The sequence below is a fragment of the Periophthalmus magnuspinnatus genome, chromosome 2 (assembly GCF_009829125.3).
Source record: "Periophthalmus magnuspinnatus isolate fPerMag1 chromosome 2, fPerMag1.2.pri, whole genome shotgun sequence".
Lineage (NCBI taxonomy): Eukaryota > Metazoa > Chordata > Actinopteri > Gobiiformes > Gobiidae > Periophthalmus > Periophthalmus magnuspinnatus.
In genome coordinates, this window is record NC_047127.1 from 4,000,318 (window position 1) to 4,021,104 (window position 20,787).

General features: G+C 40.5%; 2 protein-coding genes and 1 long non-coding RNA gene across 3 annotated transcripts; 1 reads left to right on the forward strand and 2 right to left on the reverse strand.

Moving 5' to 3' along the window:
- The first annotated feature begins 216 nt into the window (after window positions 1-216).
- Window positions 217-10,455, forward strand: LOC117383439 (vascular endothelial growth factor C-like). Its single transcript, XM_033980624.2, has 8 exons — window positions 217-1,054; window positions 4,408-4,615; window positions 4,684-4,874; window positions 5,154-5,281; window positions 5,351-5,454; window positions 6,021-6,155; window positions 6,222-6,423; window positions 7,978-10,455. The coding sequence occupies exons 1-8, from the start codon at window positions 905-907 to the stop codon at window positions 8,087-8,089; spliced, it is 1,230 nt and encodes a 409-aa protein (XP_033836515.1). The 5' UTR covers window positions 217-904; the 3' UTR covers window positions 8,090-10,455.
- Window positions 4,751-7,301, reverse strand: LOC129456997 (uncharacterized). The gene is made up of 3 exons (XR_008649038.1): window positions 7,185-7,301; window positions 5,168-5,279; window positions 4,751-4,837 (listed from the first exon to the last, which is right to left on the reverse strand). It is a non-coding gene; the product is annotated as an uncharacterized LOC129456997 (long non-coding RNA).
- An 11-nt stretch (window positions 10,456-10,466) lies between the features above and the next one.
- On the reverse strand, window positions 10,467-20,783 carry LOC117383409 (uncharacterized). The gene is made up of 10 exons (XM_033980590.2): window positions 20,392-20,783; window positions 19,329-19,474; window positions 19,157-19,238; window positions 18,951-19,086; window positions 18,665-18,867; window positions 18,452-18,588; window positions 18,226-18,367; window positions 17,866-18,147; window positions 12,432-17,784; window positions 10,467-11,525 (listed from the first exon to the last, which is right to left on the reverse strand). The coding sequence occupies exons 1-10, from the start codon at window positions 20,515-20,517 to the stop codon at window positions 11,515-11,517; spliced, it is 6,618 nt and encodes a 2,205-aa protein (XP_033836481.1). The 5' UTR covers window positions 20,518-20,783; the 3' UTR covers window positions 10,467-11,514.
- Between the last annotated feature and the right edge of the window lie 4 nt (window positions 20,784-20,787).

Genomic DNA, 20,787 nt, shown 5'->3' on the forward strand with positions numbered 1-20,787 from the left:
AGTACAAGCTGCCACTAAAGACACTGTATACTGTACCTAATCCTATAATTGCAGTACAAAATGCAAATGTATGTAAAATTATAACATAAGAGAAGTCCAGAAGCCAATATCCTCCACCATACAAGCACAAATCTCGTGTCTCAGATCAGTAACCCCGCCCACGACTTGGTACAACCCATCCATTTGTGTCATTTTTTCTCATTCAGCAGACAGGACGCAGACAGGACGCAATCCTACCACCACATGTGTTTGGATTGGAGTATAATCAGACAAGATTTTGTAACTCCTTTGGGAACAGGATTTTGGATAAGCCTTTCTTTTTCTCTACGGTGCCTCTGCATGAGTCCAACAGGAAAGTTTGGACAGATTTAGGAGCCAGCAGAAAGGAGTTCCTTCAACAAGATGTGCTTTGAGCTTTACCCTGAACAGAGGATGGGATTAGTGCTACCAGTGAGAGAAGAAACAATATAGATAAGGAGAGCAAGGACGTGCATATGTTTGAAGGACAAGGAGACAAGGGGATAAGGTTTAAAAAAATAGATTCAATTTAAGGTCAAGGACAAATTCAACACATCCAAGATCCAAGAGCATAAAATACAACCTGCTACCGCTGCCCCTCTCTTTGAAGCCAGACACCTGACCTACAAAAAAAACTGGAACGATGCATACAGAGCAGGAGCAGAGGAAGTAGCTGCTCCCAACACAATCGCATCTGTGTTCGCTACCAAAGCCATTTTTTCAACATGTTTTATTCAGCCCTGTTCCCTAATTCAAACAACCTGCGTCGGAAAAGCAACTTTGTCCCAGGGTAGAATGAAGAGAGGAGCAAAACGGATATGTGCCCAGTCTGAGATCCCCTGCTGCTCCTCCCTGCTCCCACCACACTCCGCGTCTCCGGTCTCTCATGTACGTTACATGCATCAGTAATCCCATTCACTTCCATCGGCTCACTATGTGGATACCAGCCTTACTCCTATGGATCCTTAACAGCAGCCGCTTGTGCTTAGGACAAGACCACACAGACTATTACCAAGCAGGAGACATGGCCACTGAGGTGAGGCTTTCCTTCAGCATCTGATCTTATATGGCTCTTTATAATCATTTATGTAGAAAGTAAAAATAACTGTTACCAGTAAAACTTCAATAAATTGGGTTGTTCTATAAGGTGTTCCAAAAGCCTTCAGCCTAAAGGATAGAAGAGGCACAATGTTTAGAATACATTAGAGACACTCCGCTGTTTGGTTACACATGTATACAAAACAGGTGAGCAAAGCTGGAAAGATGGAGGAAAGTCTGAGATTTCTTTTTACTGATTAAGAAGAAATTATGTTCCTGTGCACATGTCAATAATAATTATAAGCTCTTGTATTATGAAAACATCACAATAGACAACAGTGGGTTATTTAGTTTGTTTAGAATAGTGTTAGCCTGGGCTTGGAACCTAAACACAGTTTAGGAGACTTTCATGTGTTCTGAGTACTAACACAAACATTAGTCATAACTGATGACTTGAAAGATTTCTACATCAAACCTCTCACATAACAAGAAGTAACAAGGGTCCCACCCTTGTTTCAACAGATATAATTGCTTAGTACATGGTATTTCCAACACTAATCATCTTGTTGAACCACCACATAAACTGCCAAGAGGAAGTGTGAATAATTACAAATGATTCAACGTTCATTATTGGTTCACTGTTATGGAATCTATTAATAATTTGTCTGCAGGTCTCACAGTGTCCTCATAGAAATCAAACATAAACTCTCATAAGATGCAGGTACTAATATTGCATAAAATATTACTATTGTAAAGACTCAAGTTCAGACGTAACAGGAGACCGAATCAATTAGATCAAATATTCATGAATATAGACAGTTTTATCACCGGATGGTCTTTTTATTACAGCATAATGATGATGACTTATTGATCAGTGTAGTAACAGTAGAGTGGCCAAACTGCTGAGGAGAGACAGCTGATATGACAAAGCTTCCGTGTAAATGTGAGTGTGTATGCCAGTAACATCTACAGACACACCCCAAAGCTCTGTCCATCATGACCTCATCGTCCCACAGCAATGACCTCATGGAAGATGGCTGCTTACACCCTGAAATCAAAGGAGATCATGAGTCAGGACAGTTATGTGGCTAACCAGTTAGAGATAACCATCTCCACATATGCATTGAAACACTGCAGTCGGCCTATACAATCTGTGACCTGCTGAAGCCTTATTATGCTTCTGTATAGTTGATACTGGTTATTACTTTAACTTTAGATAGAATTGACTTTTTATTTACTGCCAACTGGACAAAAGTTTTAGAGAGTGAAGACGTTTCACTGCTCAACTAAGCCACTTCTTCAGTTCTGGTCAGACCGCTGGTGGACACCGTCTTATATCTGTTTATCTGTTTGAGGGGAGGAGCCATCTGCTACACTGAAACTAACACACCTTTTGCACAAACGTTCAGGCCCCTAACGATTTAAAAAAATATGACTCACAGTTCACAGTTATTGTAGTTCAATAGACCTGGCCAACAAACAGAAACTGTAAACAAACAGGTGTGTTAGTTTCAGTGTGTAGTAAGTTCCTCCCTTCAGACAGATGTAAGACAGTATCCACCAGCAATCTAACCAGATCCTCGGCCTTTGCTCAGGCAGCCTTTTCATTTCAAATCATCAGACAGTGGACTCAGCTTCCAGACAGTCTGACATTTGTATTGTTTTGTCTCACTTTGTCTCACACAAAAAAAACAGCAGATAATTGATTTTTTAATTGGTTTGGACTGTAGGAAACATCATGTACTGGACATGGGGAAATTTATTTACTGCACATGGAAAGTAGCAGTAGCAAAATTCAGTACAAATCATCTCTTCTTTTGATAGATTCATGAATTTGTATATGGTCCCTGACAAATAAAGACAAGAAAAGAAATAAAGAAAGACAAGAAAAGAAAGAATGAAAGACAAGAAAAGAAAGAATGAAAGACAAGAAAGAAAAGAAAAAAAAGAAAAAGTATGAAAGGCAAGAAAAGGAAAAAAAGAGAAAAAAAAGAAAGAATAAAAGACAGGAAAGACAAAGAAAGAAAAAACAAATGAACCAACTGAAGAAGCAGCTGAAGAAAGAAAACAGTGAAAAACAAGAAAGAAAAGAAAGAAAAAATGAAAGAAAGAAAAGAAAGTAAAAGAAAGAAAGAATGAACTGAAGAAGCAGCTTGGATGAGCAGCAAAACATTTTCATTCTAAACTTTTGTCCCGTTGACACAGAAGATTTGCTTTTGTTATGGATCATACCTGTACAACTGAGGGATTACACAGACTCTACTTCACATGTGTTAAAAAAATACAAATATGATTTACAACAATGTATTGAACATCCTATTGCAGGAACAGATTAACACAAAGCAAACTGAAAGAAAGTTAAACATTTGTTGTAAAATCTTTAACTGCCCTCCTCAAGCTGGCATTTGAGGTTGTAATTAACACAAAGAACTAGGCTACAAAACATTTACTGTGGGATTATGGCCACAATTACACCAAACTCCCCCACAACAGGCTTCCAAACACAGACTGGAAGGTACACATTTAGAATTAATTTTAAAGTTAACATCAAAAGAAACAGAAAACTCACATCAGTGTCCTTATAGAGGTGCAAATGCAAGGAGCAGCAACCTAAAAGTGGAAAAAAAAATCATTTTCACTTATATTTTTAAGTTAACCACCAGTTTAGAGACTTAAATGAGACTTACCAGACTCACACCAGCGCCAGCTCAGGTCACTCAGCGTCTGTTACACAAGCTAACAGTTAGCATTTAGCATTTCACGGAGCTACCATGAAATTTCTTTCTTTTACCTACCGTGGAACATTATATGAACAAAACCACTAGAAAAACATCGAGCAAGCGTTATATATGAATTTGACATGCAAATATGAATATGCAATACTTCAGTAAACCGCCAACCTTTAGAAATGCTAACTCGGCTAGTGCTAATTTCTTGTTCCAGGTGTAGTCAATTAATTCATTATCTTTAATCCAAATCCAACTGTAGATATATTTTGGATTATTATGTAAATTGTGTTTTAGTTCATTTTTTTAAATTATTCATCTAAAATTAATAAATACATAATTTGTATAATAAGCCATTGTTTCTGTTATTTAAAAAAAATAAATCTTAAATTAGGGTGCCTTCACACTTGTCCTGGTTTAGTCCCAGTTTAGTTCTGGTTTAGTCCCGGTTTAGTTCCGGTTTAGTCCTGATTTCATCCCATTTAAATCCTGATGCAGACTTGGTTTAATTCTGTAGTCCTGGTCCAGTCCAGCTTTAGTTCCACTGGTTTAGTCCTAGTTAAGTATCATTTTGATGTGCGTACAGTGATAGAAGTTAAACACATTCATATGTGTGTTGTTGCAGTCCCCTGTTGTGTCGGAGGATGATTTTAGTGCCGTGTCCAGTGTGGATGAGCTGCTCCAGCTCCTGCTCCCTGAGTACAGTTTGCTGCAGCACTGTCTGAGGAAGAAGTCGTGGCCTTCATCTTTTTCCTCTGCTGTTCCTCCACTGCAGGCGGATGAAGATCTGTGGCGGCCAGAGCCGGTTTATAAATTTGATGGAACTTTAGGAGGTAAAACATTCAGTTAATGGGCCACATATAAATGTGAAGCAGACAGCTACAACATGTGTCTATTGCAGTAATCCTTGAAGAGGTCCAGAGGACGTCATGCCAGCCCAGAGAAGTGTGTGTTGAGGTTTCCAAAGAATACCCCGACTCCACGAGCCAGCTCTACCTCCCTCGCTGTGTGGCCCTGCACCGCTGTGGGGGATGCTGCAACACTGAAGCCTTCTACTGCACAAACACGAGCCATTCACTGGTCAATAAAACAGTGAGTCAGAATGCTCTTAGCACTGTGTATCCAAATTATCATTATGGTCTGCTGCATTCAATTAACTGCACAGACCTTATAATATTTAATCATGTTTAATAATGTTAAAATAGCTTCAAACAGCAAAATGCCATTTAACTCTCTGGCTGAATATGAATAGCTTGGTATAGAGCCAGGTTAGATCTCAGTTTTTTTCTCTTCTTGCAACTAAAACTAAGTAAAACAACTGAAGTAAAGCATGTTACAATGTGTACATACTAAGCAGTGCATGTCTTTTAGCTGATGGAGCTTACCCCACCCCGCATGGACAGGGCTGTAGTCATGGTAACCTTTGTCAATCACACGTCATGTGAATGCCTATCCAAGAGGCCTCTGCACAGCATCATAAGAAGAGCCACAGACCACCTGTGAGTAAGACCAGGAAGCTTGGGTTCATTTACGTTTTGACCATTCATATTATTTATTTTTGTTTGTAGGTGTTCCCCACCTGACATTCCCTGTGCTGCAGGCTCCTTGTGGGACCCTGTCAGCTGTACGTGTGTTTCTATGGACACAATCAACTACTCCCAACGAGAGGCAGGTAAGAATACCTTAAAGGGCCCATATTACGCTGTTTTCTGGTCTATGTTATGTTCTCTCCCCATCAAAAACAGTTGTGTTGTGTTTGTTTCATTCACACATGTTTAACACACAACTCCTGCACATTAAGGCTTCACTCAAACAGAAAACACTATGTTCCACAAATGCTCCACTGTGTTTTTTTAACTCCACACACCTTCATTACAATCATTTGGATAATTTCAGACCGGGAATTGCCTGTCTCTACTAAACAAAAGGTAAAAGGAGCTGTTAACTTGAAAACCACCGCTTCACAATGACATCACAAGGTGGAACAGAGCATTTTGAGCTTTGGAGATGTAACAGACTAATAATAAAGAGTTACTCAAACATGTGTGAATGAAACAAAACATAACTCCAAGTACTTTTTGATGAGGTAATAACATTATGACATGGTTTTAAGTTCATTAGTCAATTTTGTGTAATATAGTACCTTTAAACCACTCTCCACATTACTTAATAATCCTAGAGTTTGAATACATGTTTGGAGTCTATAAAACTTTAAACCTTGCGCTTGTTCCTGCTCAGAGGTTCTGGACTCTGGCTTGCTGGCTCTGTGTGGGCCGAACAGAGTTTTGGAGGAGTCGACCTGTGAGTGTGTGTGTCGAAACGGCCTCACTGAAGCCAGCTGTGACCTGGGCTGGAAACTGGACCATGACACCTGTAAGTGATACTCAGGCTGTGTGTTCAGTTCTGGTTGTTTCAGGTATTAAAATGTCTCTCCTCCAGGTGAATGTCAGTGCGAGGGCCCAGGAGAGGGGAAGTGGTGCCCCTCCGGACAAAGATGGGACGAGGATTTGTGTGGTTGTGTGTGCGATGCCACGTGCCCCGGCAACCAGCCCCTGAACCCTGACACGTGTCTGTGCCAGTGCAGAGAGAGCCCACAGACCTGTCTACGGCAAGGCAAGAGGTTCAACCCCAACACATGCAGGTGCGTCCTCTACTTTTCATGTAGATAAATGTGCTGTATGTTAAAGAAGACACTCATGCTCGTGTTTGCTATATAGTTATCATTATGCCGCTTACAATAATGAGCAGCGTATTTTTTCTTCATTTGTACCAAAATGACTGCACAATGTTGCCGAATCCTATGTGAGAAAAAAAAATTGGAGAATGACGCAAGTAAAGAGCAGTGGGCCTGTACTGGTTGCGGTAAAAACGGGTTGATCGGCAATAAGGCGTCTTGAAAATAAGCAATTAAAGATTGTTCAAACACGCACTAATCACTCCAAATACAAATACTTTACTATAACATGGTTAAAAGCTCTGAAAAGTCCATTATGCACAATAGGTGTGTTTTAAGGTTGGAAAGGGACCATACCCAAACCTCAACACTTTCAATTGTGATTTATTCCTTTTATACAAGCTGTGTTACCCTACTACATTCAGATTTTGGTAGGTTTTTACACCAGATACCCTTTCGGATAAAACCAGTCACACACGGTAACTGGAGAGGCAATGTGAGCCTTTAGAGAACTTTCCAATTTGGGGTCTGAGTTCAAAGCAATTTTTTCTTTTTTGAAAACCTAAAATTACGTTTGTGCTGTCTGGCATGAAGTCATGTCAGAAATTGCTGTCACAGCCACTTAGCCGGCGCATATGTAATAAAACAGGAGCTAAAAAGAGAAGGTTACATCCAGAACTCTCAATGGACATGTCAAACATTCCTGGGACAAAAAAAAATCTCCTTACTGCTTCCGTCGCTTTGGTCTCGCGGCCTTTTAAGGAGATCTGGCTTCCCTAATGTGCACCCATGTTGTGTGCACATCTCATGCGTGTTGCGGTTCCCACAGGCAGCAGGCAGCAGCCGCTCCTTCCCTGACCTCACAGCCCTGCGGAGAGAGTGAACTCGGTGACAGTGCGCAGAGCAGCTATAGAAGAGACTGATAGAGCATACACTGACATGCAAAATCCTATCTAACCCAAGCATATTTCAAAATGTGGGAAAGTTCAACCACATCAGGATATATGACTAGATAGACCTACTTTTCTGACTAAAATGAATGCTTTCTGACAAATTCAATATATATCTCCCCTAACTGCACAGTTCTAATGCGCTGCTCCTATATAATGTGGACTGGATCAGATACTGGAGCTTTCATTGTTGATGCCTCCATTTCCCACGAAAACAACAGACCTCCAAGAACAGCAAAATTCAACAAAGCAGCACATTTCCATGAACTGAACAAAAAAGCTGCACTCTCTGATAGGGGATAACTAACAGCATGTGGGTGTAAAGAGCGAGTCTTATAAAACAGCCTTCAATGGTGTTCAGTATAGTGCAAACAAAGGGCTTACCTCAACATCGAGTTCTGTCTCCAACAACAATCAGACGTGATCTGAGGATAAGAAATACTGTCCAAAGTGTTATGCAACAATTCTGTCCATTTTTACTTCTCTAGATACAACAATAGTGCATAATGGATTTTAGTTGTTCAGTTTGTTTGGGAATTTTACCATTACTTAAACTGTGTTTGTTGTGCAGTTGTTACAGGCTACCGTGCAGGAAGCCCAGACGAGTGTGCCAGACGGGATTTTACTACAGCCATCATGTCTGCCAGTGCATCCCCAACTACATGAGGCCAGAGTGGAACTAACAGACCACTGGAGGATGCTGCAGAATAAATTCCCGGAAAGTGATTTACTGATTAGAACTTACTGGGATGTTTGATGCACTTGGCCCTGTGCCCTGTGTAAATACCACAGTGGTGACTGGAAGCACCCCGAGATACCTGGGGGCGGTGTAAAAAGCGTGACAAGGAGGCGGGCTCAGCCAATCCGAGGAGGCTCTGCTGCGGCGTGTTGGAGCAGGACGCTAAAGCCCCCATGGCAGCGTGAAACGGAAAGTGGAATAACATAATAACAGAGCTCCATACTTTCACCAGACTGCATTAAATATGCTCAAGGCGACAGCAAATGAGATATGAGAGGATGTATTCACTACACGAGTCACATGATGTCACTGCATGTCCAATGTAGAAATGAGGTGTGTGGTCCATGCAGATTCTATTGTTCCTCTATTTTTACTGTTCTGAAGGAGACTGAACAAAACACATTTTCAAAGCATAATACTTTGCCCTGATTATCTGCATATCTTAAGTATCATTACATTTGGGAAATCTCGCCTTGTAATTTATGTACTATGAAATGTAAATATTTTATTTAAATTTGTGATTGTTAAATGTTGTATTTAATGGAAACTGAAACATTCCTGTGTAAATATTGTTTGATTCTAGTCATTCATGTTACAGTTTTTGCAGTTAAGGTTATAGTTACAGATAAGCTTACAGGTAAACTTATGTAACCTGGCCAGCTGAGACCAGTGGTGGAACGTGACGAAGTAGTACAGTACTGTACATAAGTCCATTTTTAGGTATCTGTACTTCCCTTAAGTAGATTTTAAAGTGGATATTTTTACTTTACTACATTTGAGAGAAGGTATCTGTACTTTCTCCTCCACTACATTTTTGAATAAACCTGAAAAGTATTTTATTGTCTGAGACCTGCTGAAAAGGCTGAGGGTTTATTTTTAACACGTTTGTAGTTTGAGCAACAAAAATATACAAATAAAAACAGCTAGAAAAAAAGATTGATTCAGTTGTTTCTGTTGAACAAAATTCAGCAGCAAAATGACTACATTTATAGCTTTAGAAGACCTCAAAATCTGTGTGAAATACTTTCACTTTTTACTCTTAAGTACATTTTAAACAGGTGCTTTAAAACTTTTACTTCAGTAGATTTTTTCATGTGATTCTTTTACTTTAGTACATTTTTGCTCCTGTATCTGCACTTTTATTTAAATAACTAAACTGAATACTTCTTCCACCACTGGCCAAGACTATGCTTTCCTAGTCTGGATTTGCCAGACTAATAGTTATTCTCAAAAAACTGGGACTTGTGTATGAATAATTTTCCCTAAATTTAAAGTTGGATTCCTCAGCATTAAACTCCAGGGCAAAAGTGCGAACAACACTTACGCTTTAAAGTCGTATATTACTTTTAGCCATGTTATAATGTTGTTATCTCATCAAAATCATACCCACAGTTGTGTTTTGTTTCATTTGCACTTTTGAGTAACACTTTAATATTAGCCTGTCTGCGTCCCTAAAACTCAAAATGTTCTGCTCCACCTTGTGATGTCATGAAGTGGTAGTTTTCAAGTTAGCAGCTCCTTTTACCTTTAGTTCAGTAGAGATTGACAATTCCAGGGCTTAAATGATCCAAATGATTGTAGTGAAGGTGTGTGAAGTTTAAAAACACGGTGGAGCACTTCCTGTATTACCACATGATGACATCACAAGGTGGAACAGAGTGTTTTCTGTTTGAGGGAAGAACTCAGCCTAAATATGCAGTTTTTTTTGTATGTTAAACATGTGTGAATGAAACAAAACACAACTCCAGGTCTGTTTGTGATGAGAAAACAACATTATAACACAGATCAGACAATAGTGTAATATGGGCCCTTTAAGTACTATGTAAAGAACTAAAACCATTAAACTTCTGAACATGGAACATCTTGTAGCACGGGCTTGGTTGTAAAGTGTACACACCTGTGCAATATTCCCATGGTATCTTGTTTCAGGCCCCCTCCTCCACAGCCCTGTCTGCCAGCCACAATAAAACAATATGAGAGTGAAGAAAAGCAGAGGTCGTCTTTGTCCTTAAAATCTGCTGAGCAAAGTGGATCATGTAGTGACTTATGCAGACCAAACTCAATGATAGAAATTATAGTTTTTCAAATTCAACCATGACATGCGGATTCTTCCACTTAGAAATTAGGTTTAGACGTGCTCAGACTGCCTCAAGGTGCTAGGCATAAATACCAAGGTCTTTTGAGTGCACCTGGGTATTTCGCTACTGCAAATTATCATTATATTATTATAACAATATAAAGTGGAGACAACGTTTAAGGCCAATTATTATAAACATTCAATTATTCTGCTGTGACTAGAGTTAAAATAAAATTTAAAAAAAGTTTGTGTAAGAGATTTTATTTTTAGATTTTAAGACCAAAATATAAACCCAATGCCAACACCCTTTACAGTGCAAGCTATTGAAACTCTTCAAATATTTACAAAAGATAGAAAATAAAACATAAATAAATAGAATGATGTGGCCCAGTAATACTTACAAAATATGGCGCCTTAAGCTGGCCGATTCTGTAAATCATTTGATGCTATGTTATAGACAAGTCAGTCGAGATAAAACGTATTTACAACTGCAACGGCTCCAATGTTATAAAAATATGAGCAAGAACAAGGAACACAGAGATGATGGTTATTGCCAAAGTAAGAATAAGAATGAATAATAAATGATGAATGATGAATACAGTAATAAATACATGACATATCAAAAAATGTACCTGATAAAAAAGCCAGCAGTGACTAATATGCTCTCAACAATGGGAAGTCTGCCCTCTACTGGGCATAATGACTAAAACGCTTTAAACCAAGCACAGCTGCAAAAATACAGTTAGTTTTTAATAAAACATGTATGAGAAAACCTTCATAAAGAAGATGCCATGATCCTGGAGCCACATGAAGTTTAGACTTTGAGCCTAAATACTGTGAGCTTTTTAAATAACATGAGCATGCATAAAAGGCTAGAGATGTTATAAGCAGGAACTGAACAAGTGCAAAAAAGCAAAAATATAGAATTATTTTATGGCTTACAGATGCAAAAATAGAAATCCCAGTGATCGAGGAGCAGTCTGAGTCTAGTTTCACAGCTTTAGTCCAATTTAAAGCCACAACACTTCATGAAGAATCCCTGTGAAGCTGCTAGACACACGTCCAGAGCAGGCACTTCAGCACTGTTCAGTAGTCTCTCACAGAGCGGCTCATTATTGTCTCAGGCTGCAAATCAAAAACTGCAGCAGAAAATTCAAACTTTAGCAGTCTCTTCTGCCTTTTTCAGTTTAAAGACACAGTTACCAACATTATCCCAAGGAAGAGTTCAGTCCGGAAGGCTAAATCCGCCATGCAAAGAGGAAGTTCCTTTGGATCCAGATTTCAGAAGACATTCAACTGGTGCCTGAAGAAAAACAAAACAAATTTTAAACATGCAAAACAATTTACAAAGTCAAAGTAAAAGTTTTTAATGCCACTGCCCAATAGAATTTAAATCCAAATTCACACCTAGGTCAATTTTAACCCTTATTAACATAGTTTCTTATGAAATCTATTGAATTTGAATGTATTTTTCCCATCTTTTCAAACCAAATCTTGGAGATGAATATCAAGACATTCTACAGATTTTACATATTTAAATAATAATGTTGAATGAGTTAAATAGATTGTTTTATCACTATTCATTTTATTTAAACGTAAATTATATGCAACAACAGCTCCTTATTCCTTATTACCACACAATTACATCAAAGAACCGCTCACCCGTTCACACACACATTCATACACCAGTGTACGCAGACGCTGAGGGCGAGGAGGGTTAAGGGTGAAGTGTCTTGCCCAAGGACACAACGATAGCATTGATCTGTGGGAGCTGGTATTGAAACTTCAGTGGACAATACCATCTGAGCTACTGTCCCCAAACAACGTGTGCTGTAAAATAAAGTGTGACCAAATGAGGCTGGGCAAGTAATAACTGTATTTATTTATTTTTCTATTTACTTCTCAAGCCATGCATATGTGTATTTGTGTGAATTGTATGTGCAGGTTAGAAATACATATTCTAACTAACCAATCATTTCAAATCGAAGCAAGGTCCAGTTATTTTAATAGTAAGCTTTGTGTCTACAGCCAGTCCTCAGTCGTGTGTTTTTTTTCTTGTGAACTGAAGTCCGCCTTGTTTATGTTCCTAAAACTAACTAATACTGAAAAGAAAAACAATTATTCGTAAATCGTTATTGATAAATATAAGGTGGAAACGTATTTTACCCCCGTATCGCCCAGCTCTAGCCCAAATCTTGTACGCACTCACCCTCGTCATCAGAGTCGAACCCAAAGAGGTTGGCGCACTTCTGCTGGAGATGCCACTGCAGCTCCTGGTCGCTGCTGAACGTGGTGAAGCAGTTGGCACATCGCTGTCGTTGCTGGGAGGCCTGTGCTGTGGCCTCGGGCGTCTTGGGGACTTTCTGCGACGATCCAAAGAACATGGACATATCTTTTCGCCGCTTGGGCATAACGGTGAACCTCTCCTCCAAGTAAGCGGTGGCTGGAAGACGCATGTACGGTTTCTTCTTGTATTCGCTCAGAGCTTTTTCAAACGTCGCCAATGGGCTCTCTTCCTCCACCGGTACAAAGTCAAATACATGGTGGTCTTTTAAGCAGGTCTCGTCTTGCACTTTCTTTGGGGTTATTGGTTCAACTTTATCAGTATACGTGTTTGTATTCACATTCGTATCACTGCCATCTTGCTTATTACTTGCTTCGCAGTTTCCTTCGGGAGGCACAAGTTCACCGTTGATTTCATTCGAGCTCGAAAGTGTTTTCGACAAAACTTTACGAGATACTGATTTTGGTTTGACAGTTTTAGTTTCAGATTTGGACTTGTCCCTTTTAATTTTCTTAGAGGGTTTATCATGTTTTATAGCATTTTGAGGCGTCTTCTTAAGTTTGGTTTGCCTTTTCAAAACTTTCTTGTTTGTCAAAGCGGATTTCATTTTGAGATCCACTTTATTTTTCCGTCTAATTTTAACAACTTTGTCTCTCTCTTTTTGTGTTTCATTTGCATTATTAGCAGCAGGTGCAGAGTCTGTCGTTTCCACTTTGTTCCCTTCACTCGTGGAACTTGATTCAACTGACGCTGCTCCGACCTCCTCCGTTTGGGCATCCGATTTAAACTTTTTAGACGCCGAATCATTCCCAAGTTCGTTTTTTCTTTTTGGTGGACTATCTTTACCCTCATGATCACTTTTGTCCCTTTTGGATTTGACCAGAGTTTTAAGTGCAGATAAAATGTCATTTTTGTTGCCCAATTTTAGCTTTCGCTTCTCACCCTCCGCAGATTTCTCATTCGGACTGTTGGCTGTGTTCGCAGATTCATTTGTAGTTTGGGCTGAGATCTGTTTGAGCTCAACTTTTTCAATCTGTGAGGTGATAGCAGAAGATTGGGTATTCTCGTTTGTTGCCGTATCTGTACTGTCCACAATTTTATCGGCAGCTGGTTGCTCACAGTTCATTAGCTCTATCATGTTTTCAAATGCGGTGTCATTATTACTACCCATCGATGCATCGGCCATTTTTGCGAGAACGTTTTCTTCACTTGAATCTGGCATGCATTCTGCTTTAGTTCTAACAGCGGGCGGCTCAGTGGCATTGTCAGTAGTTTCAAGCCTCAACTCTCCTCCACCAGCGTTTTGTGGAGATGCTACATTTTGTTCTATGGGCGTCACAACGGGAGGATTAATGGGGATTTTTGAAGAGGAAATTGTGTCAGCCATGTTGGAATTCTCTTCAGTATCTTTTCCTGGCATTGCTTCATTCACATCATCTGGATTTACAACAGTTGAGTGGTTTATAGGTCCAATTTCTGAACAATCTGTTGTGCTCATTTTTGATTCCCTCAGCTCTGAATTTTCAAAATCTGCTGCCAATTCTCGCTCAAATTTTTCAACTTTGAATAGCGAGGTCTCTGTCATTTTTGTTTCTGCCTCATTTTCCACAACTGGTCCATGTTCAATCTCCATTACTTCATTCACATTTTCAACAACTCCTTTTGATTCATCAGTTGCGGTTTTTGACATTTTATCAATCTCTGCAATTTTGGGAGTCTCTATATTTTCTGAAATGCCATTTGAACTCATGATATCACTGATTGTTGCCATGGCATTATTTGTGTCGGGGGTATCCATATTTTCATTTTCCTCCATGACAGGAGTTGCCAGTTCAACCTTTCCAGCAGATTTTATCATTTCAGAGTTTGGTAAAAGCATTTCTCTTTTCAAAATCTTTCCAGTTGAGCAGATCTTTGCACCACTTTGAGGCTTGTCAGCTTTTACTTTTGGTCTAGTTTTGATTCCAGCTGTATTTTTCTCACCCTCTTCTTTTCGTTTATGGACTATTGCCGTTTTTAATTCTTTCTCTGGTTGAATGCTTTTGTCACTACTGTGAAGGCAGCTCTTCGCTTGTCTAGGAGGAAGCACTTTACCACTTAAGCATTGTTTTGACTGGGATCCCTTATTTTGTAACGAGCAACGCAATTTGTGATTTGGTTTTCCAACTGACGACACGATTTTGTGAGTCATTTTCTGGTTGTTCGCCAAGTTATTTTTGATAATTTGCCTTTTTCTTAACTTTTGCAACAACCTTGTAGCAGCAGCTGATTGTGCAGATAACTTCTTTTTGTGAACAGTGGAATCTTTTGCCTTATTCGCCTCATTAGAACTTGATTTGCCGATGGAAACGGAAGAAACATTTTTATTCAACCTAGCGTTCTTTTTAGCTCTATCTTCTCGTTTCTCGTGTGTCCTTTCCAGCTTTTCCTTTTGCGTGGCTTTCGATCTTTTGGAGTAGTGGTCCTTCTCGTGGAGGATGAGTTGCCATAGACAAATAAAGAGCTTGGGACAGCCGGGGAGGCAGCACATCGCCTGCAGTGGGTTGTGCTTTCTCGCGTGTCTTCTCATCTCGAATGTAGTTTTAAACCTGGCAACGCACCCTTTATGAGGACAAGGATGACGCGGCATGAATCGGTGTCTTTCCACGTGATGCTGGAAATGCTCAAAGCTGTACAATACTCGTTTACAAATGCTACACTTGTTGTTGGACATATGAAAAGCCAACTCCAGAGGTGCTGCGTCGGCGTGGTGGTCCTCCAAAGAGTGCTGTACAAAAAGTGCTACTTGGTTTTTAACTGTGAACCAGTGGCATCCATCCACTGGGCAGCACAATTTACCCCGAGAATCAATGTTTTTGTTGATTTCCGACTGCTTATTAATTTTAGATTTCTTCTTTTCCTTACATTTCAGTTCAGATGAAATCATCACAGGCTCCTCTTTCTCTACTTTAACAGGCACAACCGCACAACGCTCACTTTCAATATTTTGATCAATTTCATTACTTCTTCGTCGCAGCCTGGTTTTTGTAATTAAACTGTTTGTTATTCTGTCATTGTCTTTCCTCCTTCCAATATGACCATTCACTTTATGTATTGGGGCTTTAGTCATCACGTCTTCTTGTTGCGTAGTATGTCTAAACTTATAGCCAGATCTTAGTTTTCTGACTGGCGGGATTGGTTTTCTTTCCTTCCCCCTTCTTTTCTCATTCAATGCAGTTTTGATTTTGCCAGATATTTTAACATTCCCCGTTTTATGTTTTCGTTTATCTTTGGTCCTGGGTTTATCCGGTGACTTGGCAGCAGTGGGGTTTTGGAGCTTCTTCAGCCTCTCCAGGTGATTGGACAGGTGGATCATCGCTTTGAGGTTGTTTTTGAAAGTCACCCCGCAGAACATGCACTCATCTTTGCGATAGTGAAACATGGCGTGCGCTACTAAATGACGACCTTTGACGTCTTTGTGACAGAAGTGGCAACAGAATTCCAGTTTGGATTCTTCACACTCTGGCTGTGGCTCCGTGGGATCAAAACCGTCATCATCCCAGGCTGTGTTTGAAGGAGAAGCGGAAGTTGGCTTATCTGGATTATCCTTCTCAATTTTAGACTCTGTATGGGCACTGGTAACTTCCACTGTCTCTTTAAGGTCCTCCTTTGGGCTTTGCAGATTTTCTGTTTTGTTCTCAATTTGAACTGGTTCAGAAGGCAAGTCGTTTGCTTTGTCAATAATTGTTTGAGTGATAATATTTTTCCCTTCGGATTTAGACACGCTGTCATCTTCCACAGTGGGTTTACCTTTTGGTACCGGACTATTTTCTGTTGAAGTCAAGTCATCCGTGTTTGGTGTTGCATTTACTACCTGATTTGTAACAACAGAACCCTGGGGTGTTGGCTCATCTTTGGTGGCGGTGGGAGGAGTAGGAGGACTGCTAATTTGATCTCTCTCCTTCTCAGGTGCTGGCATATCTGAGTTTGTGTTTGAAATATGTTCTGTACAAGACATTTCCTCCAGTCTTGGGGAGTGACTGTTCTTAGCGTCAACTTTGACCTCCCCCTCAATGGCAGACTCCGCACTAGTTGCTGCCAATGAAGCCAACCGAGTGATTTTGGGTTCAACAGCCGTCTCTGTGTCTTTTGTTATGGCAGTCTTTTCATGCGGTTCCTGTTTATCTCCAGAGTACCTAAGAATTTTATCTGTCACTTGTGGCGTTTGGGATGAGATGGTGACTTTCATCTCCACTGTGGGTTTGTCGCTGAGCTGCTCCTTATTTGAGCCGTCCAGTTGTCCTGAAGAACGTGTTATTGTTGAGGACGAGCCTTGAGTTTTTGTCCAGATCTTTTTACCTTTTGGTTTGCGGGCGTAAGAGTGTAGCATTTGAACAAAAGAGGTTGCGTTTTGTGCTTTGAGTACAAGGTCATCTCTATAGCTGGCTTTTTCCGGCAAAGATTCTGAGAGAACTTTGAGAGTCTGCTTGTAAAACAACCTTTGGGGCAGGCATCTCTGTCTGTTGCAAGGTTCATCGTTAAATGTACCCAGTAGTTCATTATCTGGCAACGACAGCTCCAAAACCACCTGTGGAGCATTGGAGTCAGTTTGGGAGTCCGATGGCACTTCTTTTTGTTGTTTCTTCTCAGTTTCCAATTTTATTTCGGATTTCAGTTTCTGTTTTGTGTTGTTCTTGACTACTGCATTCCTCCTTCTAAGAGGCAAGTATGGTAAACTTGAGTACTGCCTTCTCATTAATAGAGGAGAGTTTTTATCTAAAGTTCCTGAGTCTTCCAGAAGCCATTTTGGAGTCCTGATCATGCGTTTGGCTGGGACTCTCTCAGAAAGTCGTGTGGTACGTCTGTTGTCCCAGTAATCCAAAGCTCTGCTGTGATGTAGTCTGTCCAGCTGCCAAAACGAGGAGCGGCGCATCGGTTCTGAAGACGCATCCTTCCATTGTTTTGGACCTTGGTTTCCCTTCTTTTTCAGGGGGAGGTGTTTATTCAATCGAGGTCTTCCTACTTTCCTTGCAGGTGCTTTATCTTTTGCATCCTTGTGATTTTGTTGTTCTCCTTTATATGGTCTCTTTTTCTTGGCCCCTGCATTTTCCTTGGTGGATTTTGATTTGCCTGATGAAGAGCTGTTCTCTTTGCGGCAGTAGCTAGGGACCCACTTTTCTTCCATGATTTCTTCTAGAGCAGCACTCAACACTTTCTCATTCATAAGTTTCAAACAATTTGTCCGTAAAGCAATGAGGTTCCAGAACTCCGGGTCAAAGTATAAGTCCTTCTTCAGAGCCTAAACAAAACAAAATATAATGGTATAAATTTCTAAACCAACACTTCCACATCAGGGTGTTACATATCAACAGAGACTCACCTGCAGTGTTTCAAAGCGAACACGATTTCCAATGGGACAGCAGTCCACATGATATTCCTGATCAGGATGCATATATAAAATGTACACCATCTTATAGGCCTCGACAGAGCGTTCCAGAAAGAAGACGAGGAGGGCACAAGCACGGCAGATCTCCAGGTCATTGGGCACGAGGCTCGCCATGGTTTTGTAAATCAGAGACTTTGTGATGACATCACAGGGAAGGCAAGACCGCAGGGCGTTGGCACAAAGCTCCACACAGAACTGTACACCACCTTCACTCAACTGGAGAAGAAATGAACAAGTATTAAATGAATGAATGAAAAACTATTTCTGGAATTCACTTTTAAAATAACAGTTCACCTCATGTATTATGGCTCGAATGAATGGAAAAATAGCGTTGACATTGGTGGCAGATAAAATCAGCTGTTCACACTCTTCAAGAAGAACTTCTTTTGATGTTTTTAATCGACTGTGAAGTCGGCCCCATATAGAAACCAAGTCACTGAAAAATTCAAATTAAATCTTTTTATTGTATAATTTTATCTAATGAAAGGAAACGTTATTTGAGCTAAATATAGTCCCTTACCACAAAAAGTACATGTCTCCTCTGCACAGCTGTAGAGAGAGAAATGCTCTGCTGAAGTCCAGTAGCAGCTCATCATTTTCTTCACTCTCCAAACTACACAGGAAATGCACTGCGTCTTTCCCGCTGAAGTCCACCAACTGAGGAAACAACACAAAGCATTTAACACAAAATAGAACTATAAAATCATAAGTGAAGCAGCCTCTGTAAACTAACCTCCTCGAGTAGGCACTCATGTTGCGCTGTTTTGTAAAGCCCGGTGAGGTAGACCTGGTAGAAGAACAAGTGCTGCCCGACTGAGGGATGCTGAGCACAACACTTGGCCAGGGCCTGAGCCTCAGGAAGCCGCTGACAGGACAGAAGGTAACGCACTCGCAGCTCAAAGAAAACAGGAGGCTCAGAGCTGATGCATTCCTCCACTATGAGAAATCAGTGACAACAGGTTACACAAAACTAATACAATGCAACACTATGTATAGATACAAAAAAGAGGAAGTTTCACCTTCTGTCTGAGGTAAAATAGATTCTCTGAGAATGCCATGTAAAGTTTGGCTTGCCCAAGGCCCACCAGCTCTAAGTAATCGCTCCACTTGAAGCAAGTGAACATTCTGATATTTCGCAAGGGCTGAGCAGCATTCCTGAAAAGAGCAGCAAGAAGAAGAACATGATTTTTTGGGTTCAAAAACAAACTCATTGATGTTTTCTCACCTGGAATGTAACTGTGATCTTTTTTAAAGGATCCTGATCAAAGTCCTTCTGGTCAAAGAAAAGCAGCAACTCAAAAATACTTCTGTAGAGGAAATGCATATGTGTTTAAGACATCACCCAAATAAAACTGTGCTTAGGTATAAAAACTGAATGTTTTGGGGTATCTACTTACAAGGCAAGACTGCTGAGTGTACGGAGCACATGATCACAGTTCACTGTGAAGAACACAGACGCCTGGGTGAAGCAGCAGAGGGCCCTCTCCAGGATCCTGAGCTGTGGCAGTGGCACCTTCCAGCGCGATGCATAATATTCCACCAGCTGCAGACAAAGAGACAACACAGATGTAGAACAGTAATGATGCTGTGTGGCTCAGTGATAGAGCAGCTGTGGACATACAAAATCGAAACACAGTGCATACTTAATAACATAGGCACCTGGACAAAAGCTGCATGATATAACTGTACCTTATTCCTGCCTAAAGCATGTACATACACCCGTGTCATGTATACACCACAAACCACTGCAAAGTTAAATCCTATAACTGACACTAAAACTGGACACTCCCCCAACAAGTTTCTCTCACGTCTATTCAGAGCTATAGTCAATAATGTCTAAATGCACAGTTTTAAACCAGTAAGCTCATCACTGTTCATCAGAGCTGGGAGACTCTATATACACATTGTAGGACTGTTGACCATTTGATCTGGCAAAATAAACTTTAGGTAAAAACCTTAGGCTAAAGTGAAATGATGAAAAGTGTGTAATAAAACAAAAGAAAAGCACGTATCCTTCATAGAGACATCCGCTCAGTGATATGGAAGAACACTGCGTAGTAAAGAAGCAGTGTATGGACTAAACAAGTGTTAAATAACCCGTAAAATCCGCGGATGAGCACAACTTTTGAGTCAAATTGTGGCTAGCTGGATCTGGATCTAGTCAGAATCAGCACAGTTAGCATGCTAGCTAGCTATGTAGCAGCTTTGTGACAGTTTAAACAGTGTGTCCACAAATATATACTAACAACATTGAGCAAATATGATTCTTGGAACGACATTAACACCTAAAAGTCACTGGTGTTGTGTCTTTTTCCTCAGACAAACACACAAACAGTACTTGTTAGCTTTCCAGGGCTACAAGTAGCTACACTGTGAGTTCTGGGGGAGGGGAGTCGCTAACAATATGCGCTCTTATTTGTGAAAACTACACTGTCACGGGTCGAAAATAACATGTCTTACCTTGCAAAAGCTCGAGCAGAAAGGTTTGCTATCGGCCTGTAAGTCGTTGTACGTGAAACGGCTGAACAAAGTCTGTAGTTGTTGTTCCAGCCTCTTCAGGTCGTACCCAGTGCCCTGCTCCGCCATACTGCCTGTCTATCCCCGCTCGTAGCAGCAGCAGCAGCAGCAGCACATACACACCACACACAAGCCACAAACACGCCACCTGACCAGCACCCAGCACCCTGCACTTTACACTCACAGCCTCCACAGCAAACACTACAACCGCTAAGGAACACACAAAGCCAAAAAAAAAAACCTTTAATAAACCCGCTCTGACAACAATAGACGCGTCATCTGTTGTGCAGCGCGTGAGCCTGCACATGGCGGATATAAACATGTCCACAAATGTCACTC